The sequence below is a fragment of the Nannobrachium achirus genome (assembly GCF_963921795.1).
Source record: "Nannobrachium achirus genome assembly, chromosome: 11".
NCBI classification, from domain to species: domain Eukaryota; kingdom Metazoa; phylum Chordata; class Actinopteri; order Myctophiformes; family Myctophidae; genus Nannobrachium; species Nannobrachium achirus.
The window spans coordinates 44,563,096-44,576,262 of NC_137820.1; the positions used below are offsets into that span (position 1 = coordinate 44,563,096).

The following is a 13,167-nucleotide window of genomic DNA, read 5'->3' on the forward strand; positions in this document are numbered from 1 at the left end:
TTTGACTTTTCCATTGATCTGCCATGGGTACAAAAAGTTTTAAAACCACTGATTAAGAGTAGTCATTTTTTTAAATCCCTTTTTTTCTCTCAGTTGAGTTGTGGCAATTACAGTAAATCATCCCCTCACATTTCTGTGTTGCCTCTGCTTGCCAGTGAGGAGCCCTCATTGGGAGAACATAGAGCCTCCATCATTCTCCTCCCATTAAAACAAAAACAAGTATCCCAGTACTTTAACTCAAGTACTGTTCACTTGCACAATGTTCACTTGTAGTGGAGTAATATTTGACCAGGAGTATCTATACTTTGACAAGAAAACTAGGGTTGAGTACCAATACTTGCTATTAGGTTTCTGGTCTTAGAGCAGACACTTAAATAACCTCATTCTAAATATGTGTTTAACCAAACAACTCTCTTAATTAAGTGTCCACTGGGAAACTGTGGAAATGAAAGCGGAAAGGTGCAGGATAGAGCTCAATTAGATCATCATTGGACTGTCAATACGCAGTACGCACACACTCAGGGGTGTACTGGAGGTGGGGTGTGGTGGAGTGCCACTCCAATAGTTGAGAGCCTTTGACTAGTTGTTTGAGCTGCACTCACGTGTATACGTGAGTGTGTGCACGTGCAAGTGACGTAGCTCACGTGTCACTTTGTGATGCGTTATGAGCTTGTAGGTCAGCTATTTTCGCTATTCATCAGGTGGAAATATTGTATGTCCAAAACTGTTACTGTAAAGGAAATGAAAAGAAAAAGAAGAAAAACCCTGTTCCTATGTAATTATAATACGCTCTTTTTTGTCACAAAGTTAATACTAAATATTTATAAAACCCATAGACAAACATAACTTTTAACCTGGCCTCACTATTTTGAACATGACATTAAGCGAAAAATATTCAATGTTGTTGATGCATTGTTGTGAGCTTGTAGATTGGCATTTTTTGGCACAACACTGTCATACAACAAAGTATAAAACAGGCAATTAACACATTGACTGCCAGTAGTCAAATCTTCTGCATCGCCCTGATCTGCCCACTGGTGCTGTCAAAAGACGCACATGGGTGTCCTAGAATCGCAAATGATCCAGACTAGTGTAGAGTGCTGTCTAATGACATCATCCCATAGGAATGCACAATGTGGTGTTTTTCCCAGGCTCCTACAGCCTTAGAGGTTCCCCTGACATCACAGTGATGTCAGAGCATGATGTCAGAGCGACAAACCCATAGAACCCCAATGTCAGTCGTTACCTACAGAGATACGCGGATATGCGTATACGCGGTCAAGATGTGCCGGTTTTCATATATAACTGCGACCTACAGTCGCAATAAGATGAGATTTCAAATAACCGAAGTATAAAATAGGGTTAAGTGGTTAAAGTGATTTCAACCCTGGAACCCCCTTAAGGTCCCCTGGGGGTCCACAGACCCCACGTTGAGAACTGCTGACCTACAGTAATACATGCCAAAATGTCATGCCTAATTTTGAAATTAAAAAGTTTGAGAGTCACTGATTTCCCACAATCCCAACGCCCACCCCTTGGACCAGACAGTTGAAGACCACCCCTACAGTATGTGTCTTTCAGAGAACACCACAGCCATCCCCCCGATAATGGAGGTCAAGCAGAACATTGACATAATTGTCAACCGTGAAAATACTGCCTTAATATCAAATGCCAGCTAATTAAACTTTGAGATAGGAGTATATTACCTCTTCAGCTCTCACTGAATACTAAAACAGTTTCAATCAACAGCCTAGTCAAGGTGTTAAATTATCAAGGGCAACTATAAAAAGTGATACGAATTTCCCTTATTTTAGCTCTCATTCATTGGAGATTGAAATCCTGGCATAAGTCAATTATGTTGAGCGAGTGAAACCTCTCATTATTCTCTCCTCGACCACATTGCACATTGTGTGATTACTTCTTCCTGCTATCTACTTAAGGTGATATTTTAGTGCTACAAGTGTCGTCGCTGGTGGATGGAATCCTTGAATGTCCAAAAAGATATATGTTGAAATGGAGAAAATAGCCTGTAGGTAGGTACTGTAGGTGTAGGCATAGTATACTGTCAGATTTTCTGAAGCAGTCTAAAGAAAACGTTTGGATAATAGTGCCTGATTCATGAACTAAATTACAGAGGTGACGTCAAGGTAAATGCATACCCCATTATGCAAGTAAATGTATGGATAGGCCTAATAGATATTGTGATATTTTAGTGCTACAAGTATTCTCGCTGACGGATGGAACCCTTGTACAGTATGTCCACAAATGTATGTTACTATACGGAAATGGAAAAAAGAACCTGTGTTTCTCTTCGTTTCTCTCGGAAGGTATTCCCCATGGCATATTCGCACCCCCTAGCGCAGGGGCGGGCAACTTTGATGATGGAGAGGGCCACTATATTTTCACATTCACTCCAGAGGGCCACATTGCACATACAGTCAAAAATAGCAAAAATAGACGATCTACAAGCTCAAAACGTGTCGCAGTGCTACTGTTTTGATATAATAAAAAACATATAATATAGACTGAATTAATTAAAGCGGACCATGTTTGCATGTTTGGAATTAAACAACTGAAATCAATAATATATCAGTATTCCGATATTAACCTGAGGGCCACATTGGCGGCCCATGTATGCCCTAGCGCAACAACAGAGCTACTGCGCATAAACCGTACGCGATTGGTCGGGAGGGTATGTCCATCAAACTTTTATAGATCCCACCCCCGGGACTATATAAGCGCCTGATGGACTCACTTCCGTCTCTTTTCACTGCTCTGCTACCGCAGACAGCATTGCTACCGGTACATACGCTTATCATCAGCTTCGTTATCATAAACCACAGACAGACTGTAACCACGATCTACCTTCTTTTTTGGAATAGCGAATATATCTCTTCTACAAGATCACAACTTGTCATTATGCAATTATATGAAATAGCCCTTACCCGTTCAAAGATATGAGCTCCAAAATGATGTGCAGTGTGTGGGTTATGGGATGTGCACTGTGCATACAGTATATGAGGGATGGAAAGTAACTTTAACTGGTGCTTGCATGATAATATGTAGGAGCATCAATGTAAGAAATACCTGTTTCGTTTAATGGCTACACCCCCCCCCCCCCCCCCCCGCCCACCCGCCCACCCGCCTGCGCACACACACACACACACACACACACAGAGAGAGCTGGTTAAACATGTTGCCTCCTGCTAGATGCAGAATAGATATGCCTCAAGCTAGATGCAGAATAGATAGTAGATACACCATAAAAATGCTAATATACAGCATACGATTTGTGAAAGTGACAAACGGGCTTCACAGTTATGTCAGGTGTGTTCATATGCTAATGGTGATGCGATTTCAGATCAATTGCTCCAGCCACTGAGGAGAAACGCTGTTTCAGACAGACAGACACTCACTCACTCAGACAGACATTCGCAAAATTATAGTATAGATGGAGATCCAAGATATCTACCTGGCAGCGACAATAAGCAGACCCTATAACAGCTGGGTAGAAAAATTATCTCTGAAATCTTTAGCCTAAAGACAAAGTTTAGCGTGGACTATATCATCAAGATGTGAAAATGGCAGCGAGAGAGAGAGTTAGCTCCATTGGACCTGCAGAAAGCCTTTAAAATGAAACAGCACTTCATCTCAATTTGCTCTGTGTGAACTTGTGGTTATTATACTAAGAGACACTTTACCTATTAATTATATAAAATGCAAACCGAGTATTATGAACCGCAGACCCACACCGAGACCCCTGTGCACACTAAAATACACTCAGCATACAAATTGCTGTTCTATTATGCAAATATGGGACGATCTGGCCAGTCATAAAGACAGTAGCGCTATGATTAGGCCAAAATTGTGTGTGCGTGCGTTCGTGTGTGTGATTGTGTGCGTGCAGGGGTGGAGTTGAGTGTCAGGTTGAGTTTGGGGATTATTAAGTTTGCATCGCTGATTCAGGGTTTACAGAATAGAGGCTGCATCTCACACATAGTAATTAAAACACTCACACCAGGAGCAGTCATGCAGGTGTTTACATTATGCACATATTATGCAGTGTGCAGGTTGTTGTTGTACATCACACTGTGCAGGCAGTTCATATGACATGTAATGGGAGGACAGGGAGGTATATAAATCCATTTATTGTAAATTCTTTTACATGAGATTAGATATTGTAAATTATTGTAATATTATAGTAGCCTACTGTATAATATATCGGAGATAGCCGATCTACAAGCTCACAACACATCGCATGGCAACGTGTTAGGAACTTGTATATCTGATATTTTCGCTATGTTTGACAAATTTATTTTCGTAACTGTTTTAGAAAAGCAATAAGCCATGCGAGGCTTGTGGTTACCTGTATTTTACGCCGGCTAAGAGGGTTGTAGACACTCGGCTGCGCCTCGTGTCTCCCTACGCCTCTCAGCCGTTGTAAAATACCAGGTAACCACTCGCCTCTTGTGCTTATTGCTTCATTTTGGTAGGGCAGCATTACGACGACCTGATACCATTTTCCGAACATATTTACATATTTGACTGTTCAAAAATGAATGCCACTACCTGTTTGATCCAATTTGATCACACACATTGTGATATTTTGAATCTGTCAGTATCGCCCAGCCCTACTGGGAGGAGGCCAAGTCTTTTCTGTCTGTGCCAATCAGCCACTGCTGTAACACGGGTCTTTAAAGGGCAACTCAATACATTTGACTAGAGGTGTTAATCACAGTCATCTGACATCAATACAATAATGTTACTCGCATAAATCAGCCACAAACCCACTGTGACGCTTTGTTCCGGCAGTGTATAGCAATGCTGCTAACACAGCGTTCCCTTGACGGTTCACTAATGGCTCCGGCTGTGCAATATAGTCAGAGAAAAATATTGTGCATTCTCTGCCTTTTCATAAATTGTGCCGTGAATGAATCAGAAAGACTTTAGTGTCACGACTTATAAATACTTTACAGTAAAAAGAAGGGCCATATACATTTTTGGCTCTTCAGACTTGCAGGCCAATAAATAAAAACAGAATAAAATAGAATAGAATAGAAATAAAAGATGATCTGCTTTAGCTCAAAATCTTTCTGAATTACTATCTGTCGTAGACTCGATGCTAACATGTTCTTTTTCTACTTGGTGAGCACATATACATTTTTTGAGGGTGTTTTTGAGGGTGTGTGTGCGCGCGTGCGTACGTGTATGTATGCATCAAAGAGAAACATTTTCACTTGGTCCTTGTTCAAAAGTCTGATTGCTTGATAAAAGAAGGCAGGGGATGCAATCCTGTGCGTGTCAGACAGCGTGTTTTGGCAGCGCAGACTGAAAGGGCGGGCAGTTACCTGTCACTCTGACCGCTGCCTTTACTCCCCCAATTGAGTCGGCCCCTTGTCCTGTCAGTCATGTGTCAGAGGCCTTCACCGCGGCGGTGGCAAACCTCTCTGCCAGCCGCCCGTGTTTGAGCTGTAACGTTTCAGTCTCGGTGGGCGGACAAGGCTTGGGAGACGGACAGGTGGGGAAGTGGCAGTGTACAGCTGCCAAATAACAATCCAGACAAACAACATCGAAAAACATGACCGGGCGGGGAAGAAGGCCTCTATCTAAAACTCTACTTGAGTGAAAAAATACAAAGGTATTGGCATCAAAATGTTGATACTGTACGTACAGTACAAAGGTAAAAGTAGGCTACGCCATGTATCGGATTTAAGTGTTTAATGTATGTTTTAATCTATGATAATGATAATGAATTTATGTGGATATAGTGCTCTTCCAAACAAGGTTACAAATGCTTGCTTTACAGAACAAGATAGAAGAGCAGCACAATAACCATAAGAGTTATAACCGCTAATAAAATCAATGGGTAACCCAAAACGAAGATAGCGGACAAGAAAATAAAATTTAAAAACATTAACACAAAAGCTTATAAAAGGAAAACCACTAAAAAAGTGTTTTATAAAAGTTTGTTTTCAGGAGTGATTTAAAAGAAGTCTTTTGCTAGCCTCAGATCCTCAGGGCAGGGCAGGGCATTCCAGAACCTGGGTGCCCGGACTGAGCCTGATCACCCTGGGTAATGAGGCAAGACATGGGGACTTCCAGGAGAGCCTTACCTGAGGATCTAAGGCAGAGCCCAGCCTCATAGGAGGTCAGCATGTCTTTGATGTTGCTGGGGGCCAGTCCGTACTGGGCTTTAACCCGTCTTTGTCGCTTTAGATTTTAACCACTTTAACCATTATTTTATGGTTTAACTATTGAAAAATAGCAGATATACAAGCTCACAGCGAGCTTGTAGATCTGCCATTTAAAAAAAATTGTCAACGTTTGTGCAAGTTTTTTAACCCGATTCTATAAATGTCTTCTAAATCCTTCTTTTAAATCAGTGGTTCTCAAACCTCTTCATTTCAAGGAGCCCCAAAATTACATGTATTTGGCCATTGACCCCCATCTCAAAATATGTTGTTCCAGGGACCCCCAGAAGCAGAGATTGGAGTTACAAAAGTTTGCTTTGAAAAATATAGATTCAAAGATTTGCAAACATTTTCACCATTTTTCAAAAATAGCAGATCTACAAGGTTGCAGCAGAGGCGTAATCTGACCAATATCTAGGGTGTTGCAAGGAATGTAGTTTGTCCACGCGCGTGAAGAATGACGGGTTTTGGGTGTTTTTTATTTCAGTTTCGGGTGTTTATTCCCCACACAACAGTCTAACAAGGAGATGCAGATAGCTGTATAGTGAATATTTGGCATGCAGCGAAACACACATACAGTTTTTATATTATTTTTTATTATTAGAAACAATACTCAGGCTTAGTTTGACATTTGCCCTTTCAATATTGGTATCACAGTTGCAGCAAGAAATTTGGTACAAGAGATATTTGTTTAAGAAGTGCCAATAAGAATAAACCATTTGATAATCTCTGCTATAATTTCTAAATGGCTACAAAACATTTTGTTTGATGCAGGACAATAATTATTTTAATAACAATAAGGGAATATCAGTGAATAGCCTAATAATACTTAAAACTGATATTTTTACATTTTAAACCCATTTTTAATTATTTTTCAAAATTTTGAAAAAATAAGTTATTTTCTTAACATCATTAATTTAATCTTTGAGTACAGTTCAGATATTGCAGGTATGTACAGGTATATTCATAGCCAGACAACCAGAGAGAGAGACGAGAGAGAGAGCTGATCACTTAACATTCCAATCAATCAACTCAATTGTCGCCACCTGGTCTCTGTGTAAAACCTAGACTCCAGTGAGCAGTTGGTTAATTCTTTAAAAAATCATAACTCTTGACAGGAATGGGCTAGAGACTTACTTTTTTTCCCTAAATGCTCAGAAATGCTAGGGTGTTGCCAAGGCAACACCCTAGAGGCCCAAATGACGCCCCTGTGCAGCGCTGCACTCGATGCCGCGCTGTGAGCTTGTATATCTGCTGTTTTTGATAGCTAAAGTATAAAATAATTGTCAGTAAGGTTGTCAGTAAAATCATCCAGGGACTGAAACGTCTGTCAATCTGAATAAAAACTGATGCTGCTGAGCAAAGAGCAGTGTGTGGGATTTTTCCAGATCCCACAGTTTTGGTGGCACGCACTTGGGCCATATGTCACATCGACCGGCTTCACGTCTGGGTGCATTTTGCTAAGAGATACGTTATATAGTTTAAATTGTATTGATTTGAATGGGAAAATGCAAAAAAACAATCCAGCCATTTTTTTTACCCATCCCTTGGAAATGAAAATTCTGCTCGCGAGTCCAGACTAATATCTGATACCAGGCTAGTGAAGTGCAGCTTCACTGATTGTAATGTGATCATGTTTCTTAGAGTTAGTTAGTAGTCTGGAGCATAATTTTATACAGTTGGAGGCAGGAAATGGCTTTTTTATTTTATTTTACAGATGTTGGAGTATAAGGAGTTACAGAAATCCAAATGTGATGAAATGAAAGCATGAATTACTTTTCAGTTCAGCTTATGATAAAAAAAAAGGATTTAATTCCTTTCCTAACCTGGAAATAACAAGTCTGAGCAACTCCTGTGACTTGCGATCAATACCATTTTTGTGTTTCAGATCCGGTCGGGAGTGGATATAAAATCTGTATTTTCTACGTCATTTGGTAGTCATCAGGCGGCCGGAACCACCGGTGCAGTGCAACTCCAAAATGATTCCCCTTGTTTTGGTTTAATTTGGTGTAAACTTTTTTTTTTCTTTTGGTATAATAATCGTTTGGTATGTTCATCTTTTATACTAACTCGTAGCGAGACTAGCGAGAATAAATCCATTGATTTGCATTATGCGACGTCAACGGAAACAACCACCAGAACCACGGCTCGGTTTAGAATGAATTACAGGCTTTCCTCTGCGGTGGAAAGTCTGGTGATGCGAGGTTACCTGTGACTTGAGGACTATACACAAAATACAAAATAATGGTAACTAAAGCTGTCAAACAATTGTAGTAAAACATCTGCCTCTGAGATTTTGTAGTGGGGTAGAAAAATTTAAATACTCAAGTAAATGTACCTCAACATTGTAGTTAAGTATACAGTACTTGAGTAAATGCACGTTCTACCACTCCACATGACAAAGTGACAGGACTGGTGTTTAGATACACAGGAATGCAGTGGCAGGCAGACAAATGCTGTCAACAGCCACAGCACTTACCGGTACGTTAGATGCCATGTACTGTAGATTTGGGTTTGTCACCACCGTTCACAGAGATACAGAGATGCTTTAAGGATATTAGAGCACAGCAGGACCAAAAATAGCCCACCTACAGGTACGTGAGAGACGTCCAAGTAGGCCGCAGCAGGCGAATAGCGCCACGCCTAGTGCCAGATTGTTTCCCCCCCGTCGCACGACGCCATACAGCAGCTCGCTGGAAGTATCGGATCTACAAGCTCACATTGTGTTGTGGATGCAGCGCTTGTAGAATTGCAATTCTCTGCATGTGATGCCGCCGTGTTAAGAAGTACAGATCGGGCGTAACAACATTGACTCAATAAGGGTTCACACTGTTCTACCTTTTATGAAGGGGTTGCCTCGATCAGTGCTTCTCAAACTTTGTCAAGTCAAGGACCCCCAAAATGTATTTGGCCGCGGACCACCATCTGAAAAGGTTTTGTGCCAGGGACCCCCAGAAGAGAAGATTTATGTTAAACAAATTAAAGATTATTCCAAACATTCCAAACATTTATCTTCATAATTGTTCAAAAATAGCAGATGTACAGAGCAGAGCGAAGTGATGCGCTGTGATCTTGTGGTTCTGCTATTTTTGAATGGCTATCATATGAATGGATAAAGCGTTTAAAATGATAGCGATGCTGTATTGACTACCTTGGCTGGGGACCCCCAGGCGTCTCTGGGCCCCACTTTGAAAACCACTGGCCCAGCTTATTCAGTGACAATGAAGAAAAGGCGTGTCACCAAAACAGCACAGCACTTTCTTTTTAAGGTGGACATTGTGAACATTCACTAACTCCCAGAGCAAGATTGATCGACATACACTTGCGAGAGTGGGGTGTGTTTGTCCGATGTGCCTGGCTCCGCACAACTCGCAGCAGACGGGTGGGTGGGGGGACAGACAGAGAGAGCCATAGAGGCGAGTCGTCAGACGACGCAGGCGGAAAAGAGGCAGACAAGAGGCAGACAAGAGGTGTGTTTGAGCGCTCCTTCACAGTTCACTGAGATGTTGTTTGGCGGTGCTTTTTGGTGGTGGGGGTGGGGGTGGGGGTGCATCCGTCTTGTCCCGTACAGGGTGCTGGCCTCTGAGCCGGGTGACAGATTGCAGGTCACTCATGTTGCAAAGAGAGACTGCCACCGCTGGCGGAGATGAATCACCCATCTGCGTCCCTCTGTAAACCATCAATCACCTCTTGACTCTTCACTCTAGACGCACACACACACACGCACACACATGCGCGCGCAGACACACGATCACACAGACACACACACTCACAGACACACACACAGACACACACATGCGCACGCGCACACACACAAACAGACTGAACGCATGATGTGTGCGCGCACAGGAACAGAATGGCATCTCAGATCTTGCAGGGGAAGAGAATTGCTGACGAATCAACTCCAGCTCTCTCAGAAACTGCACTCTCCTCTGCTCCTCTCTCTTGGTCTCTGTCTGTCTGTCTGTCTATCTGTCCGTCTGTCTGTCTGTCTGTCTGTCTGACGCACGCACGCACGCACGCACGCACGCACGCGCACACACACACGCACACACACACACACACACACACACACACACACACACACACACACACACACACACACACACACACCACAGTTACTGTCAGTTTCAGTGCCACACTTTCCCATCCACATTGCTCATATTCCTCTTGTCTCGCTATTTTTTCCCTGCTGTTTCGCCGTTTTTCTTCATCTTTCCGTCCTCCGTTAGTCACGGAGGAGTTCCGCCTCCGCTCCTTTGTACCACGCAACACACACACACACACACACACACACACACACACACACACACACACACACACACACACACACACACACACACACACACACACACACACACACACACACACCCCACTTGTGGTATATTAGTCTCTTGTGACTCGCCGGGTGCCTCGATACCACGCGGCGTGCAAATCACTGTTGACACTTTAAAAGGCAGTGGATCAAATGGTCCAGAGTGGGCCGGTGTCTGCAGAAGAACCGTTAGTTCGATGACTTCAACACCCCTGCAGCAGACATTACCGTTTGTCTTTGGCCTGGCCGGGCTAAGAGGACAGCTTAAATCACGGTGACAGGCAAAGACACAGTCATAAGTCTAATCAGCCGTGCTCATGCTTTGAACCGTGTGATTGATGCAGTTGCCTCCTTTCTGTGCATTGGTATGTGTGCGTGCGGGTGTTCGTAAGTCTGTGTTTGTGTGTGTGTTTTTAATAACAATCATATTATTGTCTCTTTCCAGATACCGGACGTTCGTTTCCGAGGACGCTGGCCCCAACACCCTGGTTGCCACTGTACTTGCTAAGGACCCAGATGGCGATGGAATTATCTACACAATAACAGCTGGCAATGAAGAGGGAAACTTCGTGATCGACAGCCAGAAAGGTGATACTTCTTAACCACTTATTCTCCTGCAGGCATCTGGCATTTTGTTTTAATTTAAAATACAAAATGACTTTTTTCAGGGCTGACATGGCCGAATCCAGAGGATAAACCTGATATACTTTGTAGACCGGAGTCCTCCAGGGCTCTATGCAAATCTTTCCTGATTAACCAACTATCTTTGCAGAAAATAGCTTGCAGCTTGCGCTTGTAGACAGTGCTGTGTTCTACCTGTCATGTGGATATACGGAGTATGCTGTGAAGACATTTTTTTTAAAAAGAGTAAGCCCTTGTGAACCTTTCAAAGTAGCGTATCTGATAGAGGCATTATGCACTGGCGTATGTGCTGGCCACACGAATAGCTGCGGATCATAGATTATAGTATGCCCTCAAAAAAAGTCTAGAACACTCCACTGCTTGTAGATGAGCTATTTTCACCAAATGTTTGCACCCAGAATATGGCCGCTAGAGTTCAAGTTGTTCATTCTCCAGTCAGGCCTTCCGTTCACTCTAATCGACAGATATTCCTTCAAACTAATCATCCAATTCAATTCTCACACTACAAGATAATCTTTCCAGATAATCGCTACCGATCAGGCAAGAACAGAATGGTGGATGTTCCCTACAAGGTCTGAGGCAGAGCCTGGTGGCTACGAAACGTTACCAAATCAATTCTGCCAACGGGAGTATTATACTGGTGCGCGGATTTCTTTTATTTTCACTGCATGTTGAACTTTTGATCCAGCACCCAGCCTAGTAGGCAGTGGTGGAAAAAGTACTCACAATTTTTACTTATTTCACTTTCAAATAAACTTTTAGTAATTTGATCATCTAATCAGGCTTTTAGGAACACCCTGAACAGTTTTTAATTTGCTTAATTCAATATTTAGACATTTGGTGTAAATGTTATCAGGCCCTCCTCCTGCAAGACGCCTCCCCATACACACCCATTGTAACTTCAAACTCCATTTTAACCATGATAGATTCATCAAAAACAGAAAAGTGGTTAATGTATGTTTTGTAATAATAATCTACTGTATAAAGTAACTAGTAACTAAAGTTTTCAAATAAATTTAGTGGAGTAAAGGTACAATAATTGGATCCAAGATGTAGTGCAGTAGAAGTATTGGAAATAATTCCAGTAAAGTACAAATACCTCATAATTGTACATGAAGTGCGTGTAGTTACTCACTGATTTTCACTACATGTTGAACTTGCGTGTCTTGTGTCTTTTTCTCATCCCGACCTAAATTCACCCGGATTATTTTGTAGCATGAGTCCACCTTGAGTGTCGGAGGAATCCAAGCCACAGAAATGGCTGGTAGCACAGACTTGCTATAATGTTATTAAAAGCGGTAATTTAAATAGGGCCACAGTGGGGTTTAGACTGCTTGGGGCTACAACCAGGGTTTAAAGACCCTGTAAAGCAAAATGTATTCCCACTTTGTTGCTCTACACACAAGGATAATGTGATTAGCCAAGCAGCCAAATTTGAATGATTAAAAGTTGTGAAAATTAGGTTTCTAAAGTAGTAAAAAAAAAAATCAGTAGCTCTCTCTGCTCTGAATGCTGAAGATCGCTATGTTGATTTCCCTGGATGCACCTGGGTGTGAAGGAAATGTGTTTGTTATGATGGTGTTTATGTCATAATTTGAATATGGGATATTCCATGTGGGATTATGTTATAGAAGCATATGTGTCAGTAATGGTGTTCATTTGGTTATTTATGTTGACATGTGTTTTGGGATTACATCATGACTGTGATGTCTGACTGTTCTGAACATGCACGCGCGCACACGCACACACACGCACACGCGCACGCGCACGCGCACACGCACACACGCACACGCACACGCGCACACGCACACGCACACGCACACACACACACACACACCCCGTGAGCCCATGCGTTAATGTGGCCCTGTGGGCGTCAGTGGCTCAGGAGGAAAAGCGGTGGTATGGGAATCGAGACAGGTTCCTGGTTCGATCGCTGGCTTCCCCCTGGGTAACTGTTAGTGTCCTTATGCTGTTTGTGTGTGTGTGTGTGTGTGTGTGTGTGTGTGTGTGTGTGTGTGT

At 42.4% G+C, this 13,167-nt stretch overlaps 1 protein-coding gene across 2 annotated transcripts in view; it reads left to right on the forward strand.

The window, feature by feature from the left end:
- The window catches only part of LOC308294749 (neural-cadherin-like), a 209,214-nt gene that overhangs the window by 33,114 nt on the left and 162,933 nt on the right, over window positions 1–13,167 (forward strand). For both annotated transcript variants that reach the window (XM_080737570.1, XM_080737571.1), the window contains exon 6: window positions 10,952–11,094. In XM_080737570.1, coding sequence (XP_080593696.1) covers window positions 10,952–11,094 — 143 coding nt within the window. The remainder of the gene's footprint in view (window positions 1–10,951; window positions 11,095–13,167) is intronic.